The 26,627-nt window shown below is 36.7% G+C and overlaps 1 protein-coding gene across 6 annotated transcripts in view; it reads right to left on the reverse strand.

The window, feature by feature from the left end:
* NBN (nibrin) overlaps positions 1–20,069 on the reverse strand; it is a 55,288-nt gene extending 35,219 nt beyond the window's left edge. For all 6 annotated transcript variants that reach the window (XR_010378498.1, XR_004133218.2, XR_010378497.1 and 3 more), the window contains exons 1-5: positions 19,939–20,069; positions 17,840–17,970; positions 16,577–16,725; positions 15,958–16,117; positions 13,470–13,573 (exon numbers count right to left, since the gene is read on the reverse strand). Coding sequence is in view for 2 of the 6 variants with exons in the window: in XM_031441392.2 (XP_031297252.1) it covers positions 13,470–13,573; positions 15,958–16,117; positions 16,577–16,725; positions 17,840–17,970; positions 19,939–19,975 (581 nt within the window). In the remaining 4 variants the exon portion in view is untranslated. The remainder of the gene's footprint in view (positions 1–13,469; positions 13,574–15,957; positions 16,118–16,576; positions 16,726–17,839; positions 17,971–19,938) is intronic.
* Positions 20,070–26,627: the final 6,558 nt, after the last annotated feature.

Below are 26,627 nucleotides of genomic sequence, written 5' to 3' on the forward strand. Positions count from 1 at the left end.
TATCTGCCTGCGCCTGATAAGCGAAGCATGTCCTGCCGGTTAGGGCAAGGGACGAGTCATGGTTTTCCATAAGCACAAGCAGCCCTGATCTATGACCTTGAACTAAGCAAAGCAAGCAAAGCATGTCTCTGCTTTTTTACGGCAAGAAGACAGATTGTAGCAGATTCCTGCTAGCAAAGCAGCTTTAAAGCAACTAAACTTATGTAGTGATCAGGGTGGTATTTTGGTGTGTTAATCAAAACTTATGCTCTTACATGAATCTTACAGAGTGACATTTAGCACTTACTCAATTAACAGAGTGGCATTAAAGTTTAATTCAAGTTGGTGCTCCCACACTTGGCAACATACATATTTCATAAAGTGAGCTGAGTCATGACTAAACAGTTATATTAATCTAATTTATATTAATTAAAAAACTTTTATAATTGACTGAACCACAAATTCATGTGTTTTAATCTGCTACAACGGATGCTCTACTAAAGCAGTGATTCCTAGAATTGACAATCTCAAATGAGTGAGTTATTTGCAGATAAGACAGATTCAGTCAGCATGATGGATGCAATGCACTAGTTATTATGGTTTTCTTAATAACTGACTTTAAAATTCTATTTATTCTACTTTTAAAGCAATACAGAGAATAGTGGAAACTGTTTTAACTATTAAAGTTAAATGTACAATAAGAAAGTATGTAGTACTAGAAAATTAGAAGACATTCTAATTTATAAATAGAATAAAATTTTAATATCTATCAAATGCCTTACATCCCCTTTAACAAAATTCTTTCTATTCTATCATACATTTCTTTCAGTGTAAAAGGTCTCACATATATACAAATGGTTTACGAATCAGTCTACACAGTAATGTAACAACACCAAATGACAGAGCCAATCTCAGACAAAAATGGTATGTAAATATATAATACATACATGAGAGGATATGAGGTTTCTTACTACTTTCCAATGAATAAAACATTTTAAAATTACCTACAGCTTTATTATTCACATTTTCACTCTTTGTTTTGCCACAGATAATAGTTTACTGTATCCAGAGAACAGTTAACTCTAGTTTAGTTCAATGAAGAGTGAACATTTGTTATACCTTGAGTCAGGTTCCTAAAGATATATGTCCTTAGCTCTCCTTAACGGCATTAGCCAGAGTTCTAACTTTTATTTGCATGATTATTTCATGTTTGCTTCTTCCACTAAATTCCAAGCTGGCAGAAACTGTAATGCATTCTGGCTCATCATGACATCCACAGGTCTATCTCACCTGGTTCACGGTAGGCATTCAATAAATATTTGGTAATAACAAATTGATAATATAAAATAGAAATTAAAATTTCACCTAATAAATTAAAAATAGGGGGAAGTGGCCAAGAGGGCGGAGTAGAAGGACGTGCTTATTATTAGCTCACCCTCTCCCACGAATACACCGAGAGACAACCACAGACCCACCCATTCACTCAGAACACCTGCTGAACTCTGACAGAACATCACCTTCTTCAAAAGACAAAATTCATCACAAATCTGGTAGGAGAAAAAAAAATGAGAAAAAGGAAATTAGCGCAGGACCAGTCCTGCAGGGAGGGAGCAACAAAGGAGGAATAGAGCTCTTAGGCTGGGTCTCCACCTCTCCAACAAAGAGGTCAGTGGGGACGGAGTTCCATGGAGGCACAGATCTGTGCACAGCAGCCCTGCGCAGACAGAACTAAGTGAAATGGGCACAAAAGGTCCCTGTGATCCCCAGCCCTAGAAGGCGAGCCGGCAGGGGGTGGGGGGGCCAGGACAGGCTGCCCTAGCCAGGTGGAGGACTGGGGCCGCTGCCCAGAGGCAGACTCGGGGACTGCAGTGTGCTGTGCACCACTGCTAGGAGTACATATGGAAAAGAACAGCGTGGGTCCCCCATTAAGAAAAAAAAAAGCAACACTGCTGGTGTGCGCTGGGAGGAGGGGTGTCAGAGCCTTTGTCCCCTCAGACCCAGGGCCCCACTGCTGGTGCATTCTCGGGAGAAGAGAGGTGGGGCTCAGCCACAGCCACCAAATTTGCTAGTGCTCAGCTGCCAGGCAGAGGTGAGGATGAAAACTGAATCCGTAACCAGGGCCTCTGCCACCTCATAGGCAAAACTGCGATTTGTTTACAGCCCCAGGCAGACGGGACCTTTCTGCTCCACGGTGCCTTTGTGTATCCACGCCTCTAAGACAAATGACCAAAACCCAGAGTTCAGGCACACAGCAGGGGCAAGGGCTGGTGTGGCCGTTCTCTGCCAGCCTGCCTACCTTGTGCAGAGGTGGCGCGGGGAGCAGCACAGACAGAGTGGTGGAACCCACGGACCTCTAGAACAATAGAGCGGAGTTCACGCAGCAGGGTGAGTGCAGGGCCAGTGGTTGGTGCTGGGAAAGGAGCTGATCTAATAGTGCACCATGATCCAGGTGTGCAACCCAGAAATTGGCATAACTACATTGGTAGCCCTGAGGCCAGAGAACCTGAGGGACACCAGAACAGCACAATGACATCCCTGCAGCTAAAGTGGGAACAAAGGCAGAGTCAACAAAGAGTACTTAAAGCTTTCCAAACCCGCCTAGTATGCACGGCAGCTCAGAAATGGGTCCGGAAGCCTCCACTGCAACAGAAGAGGAACAGACCCAGCCCCTGTCAGGGCTGTGACAACCACAGAAGAAAAAGTGGCCCCACTCAACAGCCAGGGCGGGCTCTGGTCACCACAACACCGGCCACACCCCCAGTCAAAGGCGTAACAGCCAACACACACGGAAGAAGGGCCTGGCAACCATCCATACTAAAAACAGACCTCACAACTAAACTATCAGAGGAGCACAGGCTAAAAAGGAGCACTTTTTTTTAATTTTTAAAATTGTTATATATTTTTTATATTATTTTACTAGTTGTTTTTAAATTTTTTTTAACATTTTCTTTTTAAATGTTTTAAAATTTTCCTTAATTTTCTTTTGTTTTTATTTAAAAGTTTCTTTTTCTTCTTTAAAAATTTGTTTTTAATTTTTAAAAAAATTGTGTTTGCTGCTGTTGTTTTATTTGTTTTGGGGTTTTTTTCTTAAGTTTTATTTCCATATTCTCTTCAAAAAAAAAAATCCCCTCAAGACCACAGTAAATAACTGATACTCCATAATCCATAGTGCTAGAGAGATATAAGCAAAATGAAGAAGCAGAGAACTACTCCAAATTAAAAGAACAAGAGAAATCCCCTGAAAGAACGATCAATGAAATAGACCTCAATAGGCTACTAGATCATGACTTCAAATAGGGAGTGATCAAAGCACCGAAAGAACTAAAATGAATGGAGACAGAGAATACTTTGAAAAGGAAATTGCGACTATTAAGAGGAGCCAATTAAAAACACAAAACACAATGGCAGAGATAAGAGCCAAGCTAAAGGCTGTCAAAACAGACTAGACAATGCTGAGGAACAAGTAAGTGACTTAGAAGCCAGGACAACAAAAGTCAGCCAATCAGAACAGCAGACAGAAAAGCAAATAAAAACCAGTGAAAGCAATATAAGGGACACATGGGATAACACAAAATGTGCCAACCTATGCATAATAGAGTTCCCAGAAGGAGAAGAAACAGCAAAGGGGATTGAAAATATATCTGAAGATACTATGAATGAAAACTTCCCAAACCTAAAGAAGGAATCAGATATCCAAGTACAGGAAGCATAAAGAGTCCCCAACAAGAAGAACCCATCAAGACATACTATAATCAAGATGGCCAAGGTTAAAGATAAAGAAATGATTCTAAAGGCAGCAAGAGAAAAACAAAGAGTAAGTTACAAGGGAACTCCCAGAAGGCTTTCAGCTGATTTCTCTACACAAACACTGCAGGACAGAAGGGAGTAGCAAGATATATTTAAAGTCCTGAATGAGAAAAAGCTGCAACCTAGGATATTTTATCCAGTAAGGCTATCCTATAGAATAGAAGGAGAGATAAAGACTATCACAGAGAAGTGAAAACTAAAAGAATTCAGCAACACTAAACCTTTGCTAAAAGAAATATTGAAAAGTCTACTGTAAATAGAAAAGCAGCAGGACGCTATAGAAAGGAGGAAACCTAAATTGGAAAGGCAATAACTACAATGAGTTGCAACAGAATAAACATGAAGATGTGAAAGAGGACAAAATCGTTAAATGTGGAAGAGCAAGAAAATATAGATTTTTTTCTTTTTTTCATTATTTTTAGGATGTGTTTGAGCTTATATGACTATCAGTTTATAACAAACATATAATAATGGGTTAATACACTTGAAAAACAAGGTAACCACAAGTCAACAGCACGCAAGAATCACAAAAACCAAAAAGAAACCAAGATAATACAAAAGAAAATTATCAGACCACAAAATGAAAAACAAAAAGGAACAAAGAGGAAATACCAAATCAACTGGAAAACTAAGTTAAAATGGCAATAAACACACATCTATCAATAATTACTGTAAATGTCAATGGACTAAATGCTCCAATCAAAAGACACAGAGTGGCAGACTGGATAATAAAACAGGAAACTACAATATGCTGCATACAAGAGACCCAACTACTTTACACACACAGATTGAAAGTGAGAGGATGGAAAAAGATATTTCATGCAAACATTAATGACAAGAAAGTGGGAGAAGGCATACTGATTTCAGACAAAATAGACAAAGGTCATAAAGAAAGATAAAGGACACCATTACACTCATTAACATATGTGCACCCAATACAGGAGCACCTAAATACATAAAGTAAATACTAACAGATGTAAAGGGAGAAACTGATGGGAACACAATCACAGTAGGAGACTCTAACACCCCATTAACATCACTAGAAAGACCTTCCAGACAGGAAATCAGTAAGTCAATGGAGAAACTAAATGACACAATAGAACAGTTGGACTTGGTAGACATTTTTAGGACATAACATATCCCAAAATAGAATTTACGTTCTTTTCAAGTGTGCATGGAACATTCTCTAGAATAGATTCTGTTCTCAGGCACAAAAGGAGACTCAACAAATTTAAGAGGATAGAAATTATTTCATGCATCTTTTCAGACCACAATGCCATGAAACTAGAAATCAACCATGGAAAAACAAAGGAGAAAACAACGACAGCATGGAGATTAAACAACATGCTATTAAAAAAACCAATGGGTCAATGATGAAATTAAAGAAGAAATTAAAAAAATACTTTGAGACAAATGACAATGAAAACGTAACTACATAAAATCTATGGGATGCAGCAAAAGCAGTCCTAAGAAGGACTGCTTTTCAGAGCCATACAGGTCTTCCTCAAAACACAAGAACAATCTCAAATAAACAACATAACCTACCAGCTGAAAGAATTGGAAAAAGAGCAAACAAAACCAAAATTCAGCAGAAGGAAGGAAATAATAAAAATCAAGGATGAAATAAGTAAAATAGAGGTTAAAAAAATAGAAAAAAAAAAAAACAATCAAACCAAGAGCTGGTTTTCTGAAAGAGTAAACAAAATTAAGAAACCTCTAGCCAGGCTCACTAGGAAGAAAAGAGGACACAAACAAACAAAATAAGAAAGGAAAATGGAGAAATTACAACCAATACCACAGAAATACAAAATATCATAAGAGAATACCAAGAACAACTATATGGAAACAAACTGGAAAACCTAGAAGAAATGGACAAGTTTCTGGAAACATACAGTCAACCAAGACTGAATCAAGAGAAATGGATGACTTGAACAGACTGATCACTAGAAATGAAATAGAATTAGTGATAGAAAACCTCTTTGCAAACAAAAGTCCAGGACCAGATGGCTTCACTGGGGAATTCTACCAAATATACAAAGAACTCTTACCAGTCATTCTCAAACTCTTCCAAAAGACTGAAGAGGAAGGAATACTCCCAAACTCATTCTATGAAACCACCATCACCCTGATACCAAAACCAGACAAAGATACTACCAAAAAAGAAAATTACAGACCAATATCACTGGTGAACATAGATGAAAAATCCTCAACAAAATATTAGCAAACAAAATTCAACAGCACATACAAAAGATCATACACCACGATCAAGTTGGATTCATCCCAGGGACACAGGATGGTTCAACATATGCAAATCACTCAATGTGATATACCACATCCACAAAAGAAAGGACAAAAATGATATGATCATCTCAACAGATGCAGAAAAAAGCATCTGATAAAATTCAACACTCATTTATGATAATAAACCCTTACCAAAGTGGGTATAGACAGAACATACCTCAACATAATAAAAACTATTTATGACAAGCCTACAGCCAGCATAGTACTCAGTAGTGAAAAGTTGAAAGCCTTCCCACTAAAATCTGGAATAAGACAAGGATGCCTACTCTCACCACTTCTATTCAACATAGTCTTGGAAGTCCTAGCCACAGCAATCAGGCAAGAAAAAGAAACAAAAGGATCCAAGTTGGAAGAGAAGAGGTAAAATTGTCACTATATGCAGATGACATACTATATACAGAAAGCTCTAAAAGTTCCAGAAAAAAACTACTAGAGCTAATAAAAGAATTCAGCAAAGTAGCAGGATACAAGATTAACCTACAAGAATCAGTGGCATTTCTTTACACTAACAATGAATCAACAGGAAAAGAAAGTAAAGAAACAATCCCTTTTAAAATTGCATCCAAAAAAATTAAATACTTAGGAATAATCTGACCAAGGAGGTGAAAGACTTATACATGGAGAACTACAAAACACTGATTAAGGAATTAAAGATGACTTAAAGTAATGGAAAGATAGCCCATATCCTTGGACTGGAAGAATTAATATTGTTAAAATGGTCATACTGCCCAAGGCAATCTACAAATTTAATGGGATCCCTATCAAATTACCCAGGATATTTTTTCTTACAGAACTAGAAGAAACAATCCTAAAATTTACATAGAATCATAAAAGACCCAGAATTGCCAAAGCAATATTGAAGAAAAAGAATGAAGTTGGAAGAATAATGTTCCCAGACTTCAGACAATAGTACAGAGCTACAGTAATCAAAACAGCATGGTATTGACATAAAAACAGACATATTGATCAATGGAACAGAATAGAGAACCCAAAAATAAATCCACAGACCTATGGTCAATTAATCTTCAACAAAGGAGGCAAGAATATACAATGGAGAAAAGATAGTCTCTTCAGCAAGTGGTGTTGGGAAAACTGAACAGCAGCATGTAAATCAGTGAAGTTAGAATACTCCCTTACTCTATACATTAAAATAAACTCAAAATGCCTTAAAGGCTTAAATATAAGACAAGACATGATAAATCTAGAAGGACACATAGGCAAAACATTCTCTCACGTAAATCTTAGCAATGTTCTCCTATGGCAGTCTACCCAGGCAATAGAAATAAGATAGAAAATAAACAAATGGGTCCTAATTAAATTTATAAGCTTTTGCACAGCAAAGGAAACTATTAACAAAAGAAAACAACCACCTACGGAATGGGAGAAAATATCTGCAAGTGATTCTACTGACAAGTGCTTAATTTCCAGAATATATAAACAGCTCATACAACTTAGTAACAACAACAAAAAAGCAACCCAATCCAAAAATGGGCAGAGCACCTAAACAAGCAATTCTCCAATGAAGACATACAAATGGCCAATAGGTACATTATAAAATGCTCAATATCACTGATTATCAGAGAAATGCACATCAAAACTAAAATGAGGTATCACCTCACAACCAGTCCAAATGGCCATCATTCAAAAGTCCATGAGCAATAAATGCAGGAGAGGGTGTGGGGAAATGGAATCCTCCTACACTGCTGGTGGGAATGTAGTTTGGTGCACCCACTATGGAAAACAGTATGGAGATTCTTCAAAAAAACTAAAAATAGACCCAGCATATGATCCAGCAATCCCACTTCTGGGCATATATCCAGAGGGAATTCTAATTCAAAAAGATACATGCATCCCAATGTTCATAGCAGCACTATATACAATAGCCAAGACATGGAAACAACCTAAATGTCCATTGACAGATGACTGGATAAAGAAGATGTGGTGTATTTATACAATGGAATACTACTCAGCCATAAAAGAATAAAATAATGCCATTTGCAGCATTATTTTACATAGATGGACCTAGAGATCATTATCTTAACTGAAGTAAGACAGAAAGAGAAAGAAAAATACCCTATGATATCACTTATATGTGGAACCTAAAAAGAAAAAAGGAAAAAAAAAGGACACTGAATTCATCTACAAAACAGAAACAGACTCACAGATTCAGTAAATAATCCTGGTTACTGGGGAAAGTGGATGGGAAGAGATAATTTTAGGAATTTGAGATTTACAAATGTTAGCCACTATATATAAAAATAGATTTTTAAAAAAGTTTCTTCTGTATAGCACAGGGAACTATGTTCAATATCTTGTAATAACCTTTCATGAAAAAAAATGAAACAAATATATGTATGTATATACCTGACTGGTACATTGAGCTGTACACCAGAAACTGACATTATAATTGACTGTACTTCAATTAAAAAAAAAAACCACCCTGCTGACACCTTGAATTCAGACACCTAACTTCCAAAGCTCAAGAGAATAAATTTTTGTTCTTTAAGCCAAAAAAAAAAAAAAAGGAAAAAAATTAGAAGTACAGGAAAAGTTTTAAAAAATCTCTTATTACAGATTTGAGTATTAAAATTCTGGGACTGGAAAAATACAGTTTGCTTTTCTAAAACACTAGTAAATTTGCATCCCAACAGCCAATAAGACTGATCTTCAAAAAAGGTCATTGTTATTATCAAGAATCTAATCAAATGGAGTCGTGTATAGATATATACATATATATGATGTATATATAGACGATAGTACAGTGATAACTAATAGAAGATGTTTTGGAACTTCATACACCTAGAAAAGTCTTTTTCTCTTGAACAGTGTGAGGATGGAAACAAGAAAGAAGAGACTAAGATAAATATGAAGAAAATATAATTTAAAATCAGTATTTCTGGAAAATTACATTCTAGAAGTTTTGAAGGATTTCTGAAGCTCTAGTGATTTGACAGCTAGTAAGAAAATCAGAAGACAGTAAATTAACTTGTTGGAGACCTACGTTAGAGGCACACTGCCTGAATACAAGGCTACCACAAATATAAAGTGACCTCCAACTTCTAACAATGAAATAATTAAAACATTTTTGGCACATTTATACAGAAACTTTAAGAGCTACAAATAAAGTAATTGTGTTTTATTATGTAGTAACTAGCACATATTATTCACAAATTCTATAAAATATTAATCTAGAAATGCTGACTTTTTCCCATGTATATTTTATAACTTTTATTTAAATTGCTCACATGATCCTCAATAAAGTTCATCTAACTCAGAGCACATCATCTTTACTTCTGTCCCAAAATTTTCCAAATACATAATTTTTCTGAATTCATGTATAATTTTTGTCCTGGAACCTGTATTCCAAACCACAGTATTTACTTGCCTAACATCTAGACAGCTGTTTATTTCATTAGTCCTAGAGATATATGCTCATGATTTCTAGAACTACATACTTACTATATGCTGCTTTTTGGATAATCTCTAAAGATTTTAATTAACAATGGCATCCACAATTTGTAAATCTGAGCTTACATGTCCAGGAAACATTTTCTAGTATGTGTTAAATTTCTTTGCCTTGAATTTTAATTAACTGTTTAAGGTCAACTCTATAAACTTCCTAAACTTTCATTTACTGAGACTGTTTCAGGCTAATGTGTCTCTTGGGCCTAGGATTTTATTACAAGCTAGTAAGTTAACCTGTTCCTCTTTCATGGATGCTGGCAGAAGACACAAGACTCCCAGGTCAGAGACCAAGCAAGCAACAAGCCTCTGTGTTGGTAGCAGGCCTCCTTCATATCAAGCCCCACGGGGACAACACAGAAGAGCTACTCATTTTACAAGCTAAAAGCAGTCTTACTCTTTATCTTGCAAGGGAGATATTACCTCATCCTCCAAGGTTTCTGCTGCAAACACAACTGTGAAAAATGGCCTGGGTGCAGGGAGGTCAAGGCCTAGCATTCTCGTCAGATCCAGCAAGTTTTGTATGAGGCAAGGCCTCTCTCCCAACAGTGCTTTCCCGAAACAGTGCTTGTTCTTTGAAATAAAGTTCTACAGTTTGAGAGATTTTGTAAAATTACAAATAAAGGGAAACTCCCTTTTCCCTGAAGGATCATTTCTTCACATCATACAGAATATTTTAATAAACTTCCTTTAATATATTAGAGTATAGAACAGCAAAATTAAGTACTTTTTTAAAATGGAATCTTCTAAAAATGACTTCATCAACATTGGGACTATGATGGTAGTACAGGAAAATCGGTCATCACAAACTCTGTCAGGTACATGAAAGCTTAAATTCTGTCTTCCCCTTGACTTACTGACTCTTTGACAATAGTGCTGAGATGCAGACATAACTATACTAAAAAGGACTACACTCTTTATTAAGTAAAAATATTATAGTGTATATGCTTCCTAATTTAAGTCCAGGACTAGTGATAATGCTTTTACAGAACTAAAAGAACAGGCAGTTTTGTAATAAAAGAGTCACCACAATTTATTTCATATCCATTTTGAAACTCATCCTCCTATTTCATATTTTAAATTTCATCATTTTTCTATTTAATAGTTGAGTATATAGTCAAGTAACTCTTCAGCAAACATATCAGAATGGATGCCGACAGGTATAGGACTCTATTAACACAAAAAACCATATATTTTAAAATAATACTAAAAATTTGATCATCAATTGCTACCATCAAACATGGACTAATGCAACAGTCTTTCCTGGTTAACACTGATTTAGGAGTTACTGCACAATTTTATAGTAGAGATGTTTTACTGTAGCCATCTAAGTTATTACAGTCACTAACTGAAGCCAGAAAAAAAATTCAGAATCTAAAATCAAAAACAGACCCAGGTAAAATAAATCTGAGAATCTGAACAATAAGTAGGAATCAATGACTAATCCTAAAAGCTCCAAGACCTTAAAACGTATCACTAGTAGTAGAAACCTATCAGACCCCCACACTCCCAAGTAATCTAGAATTAACAACTGTTTATTATCTGTAACAAGAGTCACTGTTTATAGGATTTATTGACTCCCCTAGGTAGGTTTATAAATAGGCTTCAGGGAAAATATAATTCTATTGAAATACTATGCAAGTTGGTGGTATGTAAGTGAAGTTTCCAGAAGAGAGACCAGTGCTTTCATGTTCTCACAGGGAAGTGGGAGGAAAGGGGGCAGGACACAAGCACTGAAGGAATGTCACAGCCATTGAGGACAGGACAAGCTGGTTGGAACCAAGATGGCAGAAGATCTGACTTCCAGTAGACCTTGAGCCTCATGGTGCTCCCACAGGGCCATGACAGTTCCTAGGCTGAGCATAAAAGGTCAAAAAAGTAGGCGGAGGGGGGCACTTCCTGGCAATCCCTGCCCCTTCCCCAAAGTAGCCGGAATAATCCTCCTACTCATTAGCATGTGAAATTACCAAGCCCATAAAACCTAACAACTCCGCACCCTGGGGTCGCTCTCGCTTGCCTTCTGAGATAGCCTGCACTCTGCCTATGGAGAGTGTATCTACTTATACTTTAAATACCCCACGCCTCTCAGCTTCGCTCCCTCTCACCTTTCTGAGACGGCCCACATCCTGCCTATGGAGTGTGTGTCTCCTAAGCAGCTTCCCTTCTGACTGAGACACACTGCCTGTGGAGTGCGCATCTCCCTAGATAAACTTACTTTCACTTTACCAGGCCTTGCTCTTAAATTCTTTCCTGTATGAGGCAAAAACCTATTCTCCCACAACATTAGGACTCAAAAAAAGGTTCAGAATCATCTATTTTAAAACCTGACGATCTCTTCCCAGAACAAAGCATATTAACTGTAACCAGATTATAAAATATAAGAAATCTCCCAAATGAAAATTTAAAACAAAGAGGAAAATCTAGTTTTCATTTACTTCTAAAAGCAGATACATATTATGAGGTATAAATAGTTCCTAAAAATGCCCCACACTGGGCAAAATAGCTGTGAACGAAAAATACTGCCAGTGGTATCAGTAAACAAAGGATGCTGTGGCCATCAAGTCATCTGCCACCACCCTGATGGTAGACAGAGGGAACTAAGGATGCAGACAAGCAGGCAGCCCACCTCTGCAGCCATCACTATGGCACCCCTGACGGGATTCAGGATGGGAAAGAACAGGATACTGGCCCTAGAGAGCTAAGGTGCATCTCAAAGAAATGATTTCAACAAGCCTGGACCTCTGCACCTTCACATACATAGAAAAGCACTAAATTCCTTAACTTGAGATATCTGGTTTTCTTTAATTAACAGTAATCTTTTGTTATTCCGATTATCTGGTCTTTGCGGCAAAACTCCTATATATCCTAGCTTCTCCCCTGCCACTGCGGAACAGTCTCTTACAGTGATCTGAGAGGCTGCCTCCTGGGTTCAAGTTCTCAGAAGGTCCACTGGATAAAACATAAATCTCAACTTACAGGTTGTGCATTTTATTTCCGATGACACAGCTTATAGTAGTAATCTTTTCAAAGTGGTAATAAAACACTTAACTTCCATAATATTTTAGATTTTTTAAACCTCCTCAGATCTATTATGCCATCTAGACTACAAGATACTGACATACATTTTAAGCAAGCACGGCCTTACGTTGACTAAAAACACCCACCGTCTAGTCACCAGTATCTTAACCATGCAATCTGAAAAGAAAAACCCCAAACATGCTCCTCCTCAGCCACAGTGCTACAAGCGTTCCTCACACACACAGCAGACAGAATCTTCAGTCTGGTGGTTCACAAATTTAGCAAAGCAACTAAAACACTAAATAAATAAATAAGGCTATTATGAATCTTCCCAGACACTGAAATCAACTACATTTCCTTTAACAGGCACTTACTCGCTCAGACTTTCTGAGGACACTACTAGTTAAGACCACTAATACTAACCCTACTACTACTAAATCCCTAAACACTCGGCAGGATAGGTATTAGCCTCATTTTCCAAAGGAGGTAACTGACACTTGGAAGAAGTAAGCTCCATTCCCAAGGCCACAGCGCTGGGCACGGTCTGGCTCAGGGCTGTGTGCTCCGGAAGGGGGCTGCTGCACCACACGATTCCAGGGGTCCCGCCTGCACGAAGCCCAGCGTTGGCTCAAGTGCTCTATTCATTGTCCCTCTATGCCATTACCACCCTTCAATGTCTTCCTTTAAATACTGGCACATGTATAACATCTGCTTTACCGAGAAAACAAAAGAACTATTGGGGAAACTTTTTTTACATACTAACAAAAATAAAACTTCATTAGTAACACTGAACTGAAACATAATTACATCCTGAAAGTCATCAGAGGGAATTAACCTGAACAAAATCAGCACTACTGTATTTCTTCAGTCGTATTTTATTATGTGTAAAATACACAATATACCTTACAATTTCTGGAGGCTGCTTCTTGGACTGAACTGCTTTAAGAAATTCAGTAAAATATTCCGGCTTTACAATCGGACGCCCACAAATGAGTGCACATATTGTCTAAAAAGAAGAAAACATGTGAATACATATATTCATAGGCTATTTTTTTAAAGAAAAATTTTAAGTTATAGACTACAAAGAGGCTATTCTAATCTGTTTTTCTTTCCATCTCTTTAAATTTATAAAGGAGCCATAATCTATAAAATAGAAGTCAGTATTTGGTCACTGCATAGTTTCAGTATACAAATTCCTACATAATCACTTGATCATAAGAAGCCACCAATTACAGTATTAATTTAAAAACTGCTTTAGAGGGGGCAAAACAATGTAAGATAAAATATAAGTCAATTTTAAAATGTATACCTATTTTAAAAAACATTAAAATGTTAAAAAGTTATAATTGAGGAAATGTAACATCTGCCCTAACAAGAGACATAAGATCTTTTTAGCCTAATTGCCTTCCCACAGATTATTATACAGAACAAAGTCTTTTCAAGAAAGTAAATTAAAAAAAAAAAAAACCGGGATTGGATAAAACCTCAAAATAAGTATATACATTTGGGGGTTTGGGGGAGAAACTTCAAACAGCAAGTGAATGAAGCTATAAGCCTCAAATGAGATGTCTCCACAAAATTCAAGAAAGATTAAAAAATAACACCACTGGCAATGAAAAAGAAGACTCAGCGCAATTCTCGGAAATCATCCCACTAAAGAATTTGTAAGTATGCATCTAATAAACGGGGGTATTACCTAAATGTGAGCAAGTAATTTAGGGTACTTCTCAAGAATGGAATCTGAAAGTCACTAACCTCAAATGTGAATGAAGTAATTGGCTTCTTGCATGAAGCAGTAACGTGCAATCCAACCCTGGACTGAGTAAATCCAATACAGGTGATACTGGGCAAAGGATTTAATTGCTCACTGCCTCAGTTTACTCTTCAGAAAATAAAAATTGAGCTGAATGATCTTTAAGTTCCCATTTGGTTCTAACATTCAGTAATTTTAAAAACATAAGACAACCTATATTTTTGGAAAATCTACTAAAAAAAATTAATACAATGGTAAAATTTTCTTTTCTGGCACATGATTGATCAAAAATATTGAAAAAGGAGAATTGCTCCGCAAGCTTTTGTTTAGTATATATCCAGTATTCTCTACTGTCCCAGCGACTGGGTGGCCATTAGCATCCCAGTCACTGGAACAGTGTATACTGTGGTGAATGGGTGCTAGTTTCCAGGTCTGTCACAGACTCAGTAAAACATCTTTCAAGACCACCTAACTAACTTTGGTCTTATTCCAAACCCAGCAAGCAAGGGCATGATTACCTAGTCTACTTCTCAGGTAACTTGGTACCTTTCAGAGGACCATGTTGGTGTTCACACACAAATATTCTGGTCACTATAAAGGTGCATCACTACTATAAACTAATAAACGGACATTTTGATTTATCAATCTATGATCTGTGGGTTTATTGGCATAATTTAGTACTCAAGAGGCTAATCACTCTGTGGAATTTATAAATCAGTTTCATAAATTTACAAAGATGAAAAGCTCCTTGGTCAGAGATAACCCCACTAAGACGCAAGTTTAACATGAGGTTCAATCTGAGCAGCAAGCTTTTCTCTACAATACCTCTTTAGCTATAATAAACATATTCTGATTTAATTAACTATATTAAAGGATTTTTGCACCATTTAATAAAGGAATATAAATATTTGTTGCTTTTTACTATAGACATTAACCTAAAACAATCTCACATTATCTACAGTCAACCTGTTTGAAAGGAGACGAATCACCTTCCAATGTCATTCTTCAATTAGCTTTGGATATAACCAAATCTGATGAAGATGCAAAATCTGAAAACATATCAAAATACACCACTGTTTCAACAAATCGTCTGCATCTTCCAAAGGTGCATATCTATATGTCTCTAGGCTGTGACAATATATTAAGGTAATATTAAACCATTAACAATTTAAAGTCTTTGTGATTAGGGCCTTAAACCAAATAACAACTAAATAAAAAAGCATGAGATCATGGGATGATGTCAGAGACTGGAGGAAGACAACCTGATAGAAAAGACGTGAGCTGCTAACTTTACAGACTGACAGTTGATCTCTAATTGCTTTGTTTTTTGACCAAGAACACAAACTATGCACTGTAATGAATTTCTTGTTGAAAAGATAACATCTTTTTTTAAAATGCTAAACCAAAATCTGAAATAACATTTTATGTCCCTCTGCTTGTCCCAGATAATAAACAGGTTTTCTAAAACACCATTCTAGCCCACATACAGGCACAGAATTGGTCGGTATATATAAATCTACAACAGTTCGGGTAATTTTAAAGTAAATGACTTTTAAAACACCTGTGTATAGTGAGTAAATGAGTAAGATTAAATTCACAGAACTTATTTTAACATGATAACAAGGCATTCAACCTACTTTAATGGTAACTTTAACTGACATCATGACGAGATGAGTACATTCTTCTGTCCAATTGTTTACAGTAAGTCCTCCAAGTCGCAATACAGCTTGACTTAGAGCAGTTTTCCCAGACACATCTAAACAAGAAGAGCATGCAACCAAAGGTTCATACTCTACTCTGTAAATGAGAGTAAGTTACATAAAGTTATATTATCATAGTTACAGAGATGGCAACTTACGGCACTTTAAACTTGAAGCTCCCATCACATGCTGCTATCGCATGATTTTTATGCATGACTAAACCCTCTAGCTTATGCAAGTATCACTTCCTAAGTCTTAAGTCACAATTAAGAAAACAATGATCAAAGTTTAACATTATACTTTGACCTATGCGGAATCAAACAAAACCAGCTCTCATCATGGGTCCCAGGACCCACTCAAACCCTCATTCACTCCTGTCACTACCTATGATTAACAAAAAGCACTGACCACATGTGGTGTGCTAAGTTCACTACTGGGTGAAGCAGGAACTTAACAGACTGGTTCCAATTCGTTAACCATAAATATCCTTTTCCTTGAGAATTTGATTGGTGTAAAATAAAGCTGTTCATTTTAATATCAACTAAAAAATTCTTACCTGAATTTACTTGCAAATACTCCAAAGGTAATTCTATCCCCTGTCTTCAAAGTTCGAGAAAGGCCATTCTGCACTTTTTCCTCATTAACAAAGGTACCATACTTAGAATTATCTTTTATTGTCAATATAGGGATTTCATCAGCTTGACTCTGGCAAAAAAAATGATAAATAATTTAAGGTCTCTTACCACTCAGTAAATACTATTCCTAGGGGAAAAGATTTCAAAAGAAAAGATTAATAACATTTTGAATAGGCCATAGGTGGCTAACCTCCCAATACGCTAGTAATACAGTTACTGTTTTGGTTTCATACAAAAAATGATCACTCAACTAGCAATTAAAAGAAAGTATGTTAATTCCAGAATCACTCCTCTTAGAACATACATTTTCTTCATTTTTTAAATCAGTGGCGATTTTCTGACCCCTCTGTGTTTCATGTGTAATGTGAGAGCTTCATTCCTAAAGTTTTTTTTCAACATTATCAAAATCACATAGTAATAATCATTCCAGTGAGAAAAGGTTAGAGTGTCTGACTTGCAGTAATAATTTTATTTTTTCTTTACAAATTTCAATAACATTTTTCTGTATCTAAAAGGCACAAAACCTAAATATCACTGAACAGATCCAGCGTTTTCCCATATGCAGTCTTTGTTCAAAATAATGGCTTCTTTTTCTTACTGCCACCTGCATTAAACAACCATGAGCACAGCTATTTGTATGTATTTACATTACTTTTATAACCCACTGTTATTAAAATGACCAACACACCAAAAGAAATTCAAAGCCATTCAAAGGAGCTGTGGGGCATAAGCAACAGCTACTTTCCCTGGTAAAATAAATCAGTTTCTATCGTGAAAACCTAAGTGATATGGGAAATACCAGTGTTCACACAGCTACACAAGCTATTTAAAGTAGGAGTCGTGATGGTCTATTCACTGCTCTATTTCCAGGCTCAGTACAGTGACTAACACACAGTAAACACTCAATAAATGTTTAAGAAAATAAATACAAATATATTCCACTTCCTTTGAGTGTCTAAATCACTAAAACAAACAGTAAAATACCGATACATAACCTTCAAATCTCAAAATAAACACCACCAGCACCACTCCCAAACATAAATGTTTTATTTTACTGACATTAAGAAAAAAGAGCCTTATGAAATGAAAAGTCTCAGGAACTCTCTCTTACATATACAGCAAGGTAATCTTTTGTGATTTCAATCCTCTTATTACAAGCTACTGAAATAAAATTAGTAATTTACCAGGTTGGTTACAGGAAAGTTAGCAGTTAACACAGCGTGATTTCGACTGATTGACTGATCATCTTCAATTAGAATGCCACAGTTCTTCCTTCCAACAATGTATTCAACACCAGTCAAAAGTCTGTACGGTTCTAAGAGAAATTTTTAAAAAGTAAGTTAACAGATACACCCACATATAAATATGTATTTAAGATACGGGTACGGCAAGTATTTAAATATTTTTATTTTACTATTTAAATGCTAGTAATCAACTTAATATAAATCAAACTTGCGTTTTCTAGTATAGTTGCATCCTTCAGTGAGAAGGATGCAACTCTAAATAGATGGAAAGTTCTGCCATTTTTCCAAAGAGAAAATAATATTGAAAATCGTCAATGCTTATCCAAATTATAAATTTAATACATTAACACACAAAATCACAACACTACGTTTGGAACCTGATGAACAGATTCAAAATTCCATCTAGAAAATGTAACGCAAAAACGTCAAGAAAAATGTGAACACTATGGGAACTTCCCCTACCAGATGGTAAAATATGCCAGAAAGCCGTAGTAATTACAAAGTATGGTACTGGATCAAGAGTAAACAAGCATAGATCAATGCAAGAAAAGTCCAGACCAGATTCAAGTGCCTATTTTGTGGAATTTATGTTAAAGGTAGCTTTCAGAACAATAGGAAAGGGTTATTAGCTTCAAAAGTTGGGGGAAATCACAAATTGAATAGCATGTGTGTTGGAAACTTGTGGAGTTTAGTCTGGGAGCTCTGAAGTCCATTACTGGAATGGTAAAGTGATGAGGGCAGATAAACGAGACAAGCACGAAGCAGTCCAAGTAAGCCTTAATCAGATTTGGATTACATTTTGTTCATCAGATTCTTAACCTAGAGAGGGCTCTTTCAACGAAAAAACTTTTGTGTAGGTTTACTTACATTTTCCCTAGAAGGATGGCACCCTCTAGCTTCCATTACGTACTGAAGAGAGTTCAAGATCCCTCAAAGGGTAAGAATGCCACCTGCCGGCGCTAAGGGCATTTGTCCTCACTGCCACCCTAGGGAGTCAAAGAGCCAGCTAGCCACAGGCTACAACTAAGTGTTCCTGGAAACTGTTCCTACTTGTCGGCCAACGGTTTTTGCTCTACCCCTAAAACGCTCGGAGTCCACAGTGATGCCTTAATCATTATATTTTTTTAATATCGATAGTATCATCATGGTACTTTTTTCCCTTACCATTCGTTTGGCCCTCTCCATCCCTCCTTATACTGTCAGTCAATTTAGCCTATACATAGATCTTTTTATCATAGGGCAAACTTCCTGAGGGCAAGATCCAATCACAGGTTTACACGTCTACCAACTAATAAGTATTTGCACATACTGGGCAACAAATTAACATGGGATTAACATCTTCCGTTGCTGGAAATGCAGAAAAGGAAAAAAGGAAAAAAAAAAAAAAAAACACCTTTTCAGTTGTTCTGATGACAAAATGGAAAAAGGCGTACAAAAACCAAACTATGCTTTCCCGTGACTGTCATTTACCCAAGTCACCTCCAAATGGTTCGTCACAAAAATGAACCATATGCTCCAGACACTCATCTGTTGCCATCCTGTGGTTGAGTCTGTGTTCACTTATTCTGGGCGTTTCCTCAAAAGCTGAAAACATGAGGGGTCACAGCAGATCCCTGGCCCAGGCTGGACCCGGCAGGCCGTCGGCGCCGGGATAGGACAGGTCGCGCCCGCCCGCGGAGGTCGGGGAGCCCGGCGGGAGGTGGCCCCGCGGCGAGGCCCGGCCCAGGCTGGACTCGGCAGGCCTTCGGGGCCGGGGTCGGGGCAGGTCCCGCCCGCCCGCGGAGCTGGGAAGTGGCCCCGCGGCGAGGCCCGGCGCTCCCCGGGGGAGGGCCCGGTGCCGCACGGCCCCCGCGCCCGCCGGCCGCAGCCCGGTTACCGAGCTCCGCGGCCGAGGGAGCCCGCGCGACCCCAGGACCGCAGAAGCGCGGCCTCCCGGCGCGAGAACCGGGACCCCGCCGAGGAAATCCCGCTCCACACACGGCTGCCCACCGCCGCTGCTCCGGGAACTCGCTCCCCGGGCGTCTCCCTTCTCCCCTTACCTCGGGCCGGGCCCGTGGCGGGGAGCAGTTTCCACATGGGTGCGGGTCCTCGGGGTCCGGGCCGACGCGCCGCGGGGAATCGCCGCTGAGCTACGTGCGCGGCCTCCGGCGCGTGCGCGTTCCCGGGAGCCGCGGGGTAGACCGGAGAGCTAGCCGGGCGCCTGGTCGCCACCTGCTGGTTAGGAAAGGAGTAGCGTAACCTGGATTGAAATGTGCTGTACTAAAAGGCTATTTTTTAAAAGGCTGTGAAGTTAAGGATCCTCTTTTAAGATACTCAACGAATACAAGATTATTTACTTTTTCCTATTGTGAGTGGAAATTATTTTAAAAACTGGCTTCAAAGCAACGTAAGGAAACTTTCTTATTTTTTTTTACAAAGCAAACAACTAAGATTATTTTATTAAAACAGTACTTGCTACTCAGCAAGCATTAATTCTCACCACGCAAGGGCAGTAACTGTTTATCATCCAAATTTTGCACATTAAAAAAATGACACAGAGGAAGTTAATAGGCTCCTTCAAGCTCTAGGAGGGTAAGGAAATTTTCTAATTAAAGACATTAATATAGTCACCAGTTACTTATTTCCGTGTATTTGCAATTTCTTAAATTGCAGTCCTTCCTTTATATGGATCCTAATGACGGTGATAATTAGGATGAAGATAAGGATTTCACTCCAAGTTAATGCATTATTTTTACTCTTCTCCAAGCTCAAATCAACTTCTCCTAACTTCTCTGTTTCCTAATGTTGCACTTTCATCTAATCAGGAGCTAAGTAAGTGCTGGGGAGTCTATCCATCCTTTTCATTTCTACCTGTACCAAGCTGGTCCAAACTCTTGATACTCCAATAGCCTCCTAATCCTTCACCACCCACCTCCTGCACTAGTCCATTCTACATCTTGCAAACTACAGAGTAAACACCCTGGAGCACACTTCCGATCAATAATTTATGGTTTTCAAAAGCATTCTGTAATGAGAAGGGAAAAGAAGTCACTTTAAAAGCCTGGTTTGCCAATCTGTTGTGCAAAAATCGTATACACAGAATTAGCAGACTGAATCAGGTGGTTTATAAGAGGGTAATCATGACTAAGCAGGGCTTAATCCAGAAATAGAAGGGTGGGTATTGACTGGGGGAAAAAATAAATGTAATTCACCAGAATAACAGGGAAAAAAAGGAGAAAAATCATGATCATTTAGGTAGTCACAGTAAAATCATTTGGTAAAGTTGAATGTCTATCCATTTATTCTCAGCAAAACAGGAGGAGAAGGAACACCTTTGATCTGATAAAAGGTATCTATGAAAAACCTGCAGCATACATTATACTTAAGGTAAATTATTTAATACTTCCCCCTGACATCAGGAATGAAATAAGAACATATTTGCTCTTACCACTTATTTTCAACCAAGTTTTGGATGTTCTAACCAATGCAATAAAGGGGGAAAAGAAAAGGTATATGGATTGGAAAGGAAGAAATAACAGTCATTATTCACAAACGACATGATTATGTGCAATGAAAAATCTAAAAGAATTGAAACGTGAATTTAATAAGGTTACTGAGTACAATGTCTAAAAAAATTTCCATTGTATACTTTTATTCCAGATAATACATAGAAAATTGCATTAAATTAAATATGTAATTGTAGTAACACCAACAGTCTTCATGTTGTAATACCTTGTAAGAAATCTATCCAAAGATGTGATACAAAACATTATTGACTGCAAAAACATTCCTGACAGAAATTAAAATAAGTCCTAAATAAACACAGGATAATATAACAAATTCATGGATTGTTAAGATGTCATTTTCCCCAAAATTGATCTACAGATTGAATGCAATTTAAATACTGTTCCAAAAGATTATTTGAATGGAAACTGATAAGCAGGTTCTAAAATCTAATAGCCAAGGACTTTTTGAAGAAATAAAGTTGGAGTACTTATAATTACCAGGTATCAAGATGTATTATAAAGTTATATTTTTTTGTCAGTGCTCTATTGGCACAAAGATAGAAAACAAGCAAATGTGTCAAAATAAACCTAAAAAAGATCCACACATGTAATTTAATTCTTCAAAAGTGATATTACAGAGCAATGGAAGTTTTTCTTTTTTTCAATAAATGGTCCTGGGGATATTACCTAATATTACGGAAGAAATGAAGGCTGATCCCATACCTCACACACATACAAGCTTTCAAATATACAAAACAGCGTTGTTAATTATAGTCATCATGTTGTACATTACATTATAACTGGAAATTTGTATATTGCTTTTTATTTACTATCTTGCCTGTGCAATTTCCGAGGCTCCATGTTGGCCTTTCCCACTTTGTTTTTACCCCAAAGACCAAGGAACTGATATGGATGCTGTACTAACTACCAAGTATGTCCATTCCAATTATACATTTGGAAACTGTGGAAGTGACCACTAGACAGGTCCCTGCACTCAGTGGACCTACTGTATACCACACCTGGGCAAAAATTCTGTTAATTATCATGCATTATTAGTAGACTTGCTAATGGGTTAATTTACTGGATTATTTGAAACAAATTGGCTGTTTGACTATAATTTATTAATTAAAAAATTGAAAGATAAAAGGATGCAAGTAAGACCTCAAATTGTGAAGTGTAAGGCTTGATTTTATAGAATGAGAACAAATAAGCCTATGTAATGGGAGCATGAGTTGACCTCACTTCCAGAAGGCACTCAAGTCACTCTAATTAATGATTGCAGAGCACTCTGAACATCTGAAGCTTACTAATCATATAAAATGTATAAATTAGATGAAATGTTCAAATACTAGAGATACACAAGAGCTGCTATACTAAAGACAGACACATCTATCAGCTATTTAATTTTAACAGCATTTCACAGTGACTTTCTTAGTGCCATAGTGGGTGGTCTATAATAATTCTACCAAATCTAATTTACTTGTAAAATCACTGATTTTTAGAACTATAAATGATTTTAGAGGTAATTTACACCAATGTCCCAGTTTCAAGGTTGAGGAAAATAAAGCTGATAAAAATTCATTTGCACAGTAGCAGAAAGCTAATTTGTAGCAGAGTTGTGACAAGAACAAACTTCTGATTCTCAGTGCAGCTCTCTTGGATCTCTTTAGGGGCAGCAAGTCCTTGGAGCACTGCCCTTGAGCAATATTGTGCATTGTAGCCTGGGAGTGAATACTGGATCAAAAACTAGAGGGAGGGATATTATCAGCTGTTGCTTCCTTTTCTCAGACTCAGATGCATACCTTTCAGGATATTACAGGTCACATGATCGGTTATCTCTCATCTAAATTAAGCAGGACTTCCTGCTATTCTTCAGTAGTGAGATAAAAGCCAGGACTTAATCACTTTAATCCCTCTCTAAGACAATACTAAGCAACTTTCTGGCCATTTCTGGAAGTCATTATTCTTTATTACCCCACAATCCAGGCCCAGGTCTGATATGGCAGTTTGACTTTAGCACTTGGCATTGACAGCTTTCTCACTGATGAATTCTTTGCTGGTGGGAAAATAATTATAAACAAAATCTTCTACAACCCCAGACAATCTCTCCACAAAGACAGAAGGAAAGGGGGACAGTTTTATTATTGAATAAGTGTAAACCAGAATTACAGGCAATCTTCTAAAGAAGTTGCAAAGACAGAAAGAACTCTTAACTTATATATAGTGCTGGGAAAAAAATCAATAGTTAATCTAAAAAAGAAATGGAAAATTTTATTCATAACACAAGAGACAGTCTTTCGGAAAGCTTTGAGGAACAGTCTCATTAGCAGTCAAAGTAGAGTTATACAAGTTTTGAGACAAAAGTTATACACCAAATTATATATTGACTATTTACACAATCCAGATCTGCATATACAAAACAAGTAGTGGATCATCATGACCTCTTACAAGATTATGAAGGAAGATTATATTCTATGCAAGTCTGGTTAATGCAGATGCACAATACACACTAAGGGGGTGAGAGGAGGCCCAAATGGGCACAGAAAATTTTTATGTTTAAATATTTCTTGTCTTGTCATAAAATATGATTTTTATTTCCTCCATTTCCCTTTTTTGATCATTAATCTTCCAATAAAAAGCATTAGGTAACCAAATATTTAGTCCCTCAATGACAGGGTGGTTTCTGACCTGCCCTGAGTCTATCATGTCCCCTGATGTCAGGTCTTCATAGCCTGGTTCTTTCTTTCCTTTTAGGAAGTTGTACTAGTAAGATGTCTGGCAAGAAGTAATGGTCAATTCCAAGTTGTTCAATAGGATTGATGCCAATTTTACTTTGCACAGGCACTGTACATGTTCATTAATTTATAGAGGACTATAGATGTGATCAATAGTTTTAAGATGTTTAGGTATCATTCTTAGTAGTAGGTGATACATAGTGTGAAAGGCAAGAAACTATCACTTTATGAGTTACACAAACTAATCAAAATTAACAATAGAAGCAACAATGTCATTTAGTAAAAGTTTAAGCCAAGATCTTCCTAAACCAAACCATTTCCTGAGTATTTAACCTAAATTGGATAGAAGAGAATTCAGAGTAGGAAAATGATTCTTCATATGTGCCATAAGATGAGTTACATTAGAAGACTCATCAAGTATAAAAACAACATTTAGTATGTATTATAGCACAAGTTTCCCCTTGAGAAACAGTTACTGAGGGCCATGAGATTCTGGTCATCATGGAGATTTCAGAATTGAGCAAGCTAATGGCTTGATTACTATCATACAAAGCTTGTTGCTTAAAAATTACTATTGCTTGTTTTCAAATGGGGTCCTGAGCATTAGTATTTTTGAAACTCCCTAGGCAGTTTTAATGTGAAGTTTAATGTGAGTTAGATTCAAGAATCTCAGAGGTGGGTGAACTTTTTGTTTCACAGACACTTTGATTTTATATGGTTGGCTTATCGTAAACATTAAAATAAAACATGTATTTACAATTGACTATTTTTATGTTTAAATAAGAAGCTTGCTGAGTAAATTTTGTTAAAGCTTCTATGTGACTAATGTTATCTTCTATTCAAGTGAAGTTACAAATATCGTGGCCAAATGATCACATCATTGGAAAACTGAACCCAGCATGCTCACGTTAAAGGAAGATGGGCAAGGGCTGTTTCCAAGACTACCTATAGGTGACCTTGAGCCCAAGTGAGAAATGTATTTGATTCATAAGCAAAAGTGTATCAAAGCAATTAGTATACAGGTCTAGTCTGACATTTTGGGTCTGTTGTCTGCTTCAGATGTCATCTTCTTCTCATAATGGTCTGGTAGTGCTGGTCTTAGTTGAAATCAGGTGTCAGAAACAGGTGTTGCAGTTCATTCAGGAGAGGAGGCCTGATATGATCCTTTCCAACTTGTCTGTAAAGAGTCCTTTATCTGATGTCTTTTACAGTATGCATAATCTCTTGGTCATGGGGCATTTGCTTTTCATTTGAAGATAAATTACCGTGATAAGCTTCAGGAACAAACTTTACAATAATGTCACATAGCAATAAGGAGCCATTTGAGAAATGAGTCTTAGGCAGTAAATACAAAAAAAAAGTCAAAGGTAACAACACTAGAACTTAACGTCCACAGAAGTATAGGTTTTTTCTCTCTAAAATACAGAAAGTTAAAACAATTAAAAACATATTCTAAGAAAAATTTGTCCTCTTATCAGAGAGAAAACCAAATTCAGGTTTGTATCACTTTGCCTTTAATATTAAAATTCATTTATACAATTAAATTTATTATAATTTAATTTATATTTAGCCAGTCCTGACACGGAATTCCTTTCTAAAGATTCTTTTATTTTCTTTCGCTCAAACCTTCTACAACTGCATATATCTATATTAATTTGTCCCTTATATTTTTTCTCACTTAGAAATAACTTGCTCTAGGACAAAGTTAGTTTCTTTTCCCTTAACAAACCTCATTTCCAATCCTTATACCTTCCTTTTCCTTATTTTTAGCAGTTTTAATTACATATTTTAATTATAATTTAACCTTAAAACCTTAGTGAAGTGAAAACTAAGAAGCAAGTTAATATGAACTATTTGTCACGCCAGCACTTCCTGATTGGCCAATTTAGTACATATTGGCAAACATATTCTATAATCTAATTTATTTCCTTAGTAGAGCACAAGACGTATCAAAAGAACCAAAACATCTTTGGTTTTTCTCCCATAAGAAGACAAAAGTAGGTCAACTTAGACATATTACAGCAATTACTGTTCCATATCTTATTTGGAAATGATCTGGATATTCAATGAATTCCCATCATTTAACTTAATTTAGCAGTTTCAAGTTGCCAGAAGTCTGGAAAAACTATTTTTAAAAGACAGTTCTAAAACATAACTATTCCTAAAGCGTTTACCTAAAAAACTCTAATCTCATATACATTTAACATAATTTAAAGTTTCATCATATGAAGTTACAGTTCTTGCTGACAGATTTTGCAACAAGAATGATAAGATCTTGTTTGACTTATAGTAAACATAGGTATAATAAAAGTATTATACTTAATATTGGCTCTAAAGACACATGTGTGTTAATTAAAACAGCATACTTAAACTTGTTTCCATTCATTAAAATTAATCTTAGATTATTCCTAAAATTCATGTAAATTAGTTTCTTTTATATTTCTGAATATAGGTGCTTAATTTCCTGTAAGCCAACTGAACAGCATTCTTTCACAAATCATTTTTGGC

The sequence above is a fragment of the Camelus dromedarius genome, chromosome 30 (genome assembly GCF_036321535.1).
Source record: "Camelus dromedarius isolate mCamDro1 chromosome 30, mCamDro1.pat, whole genome shotgun sequence".
Classification (NCBI taxonomy): Eukaryota; Metazoa; Chordata; class Mammalia; order Artiodactyla; family Camelidae; genus Camelus; species Camelus dromedarius.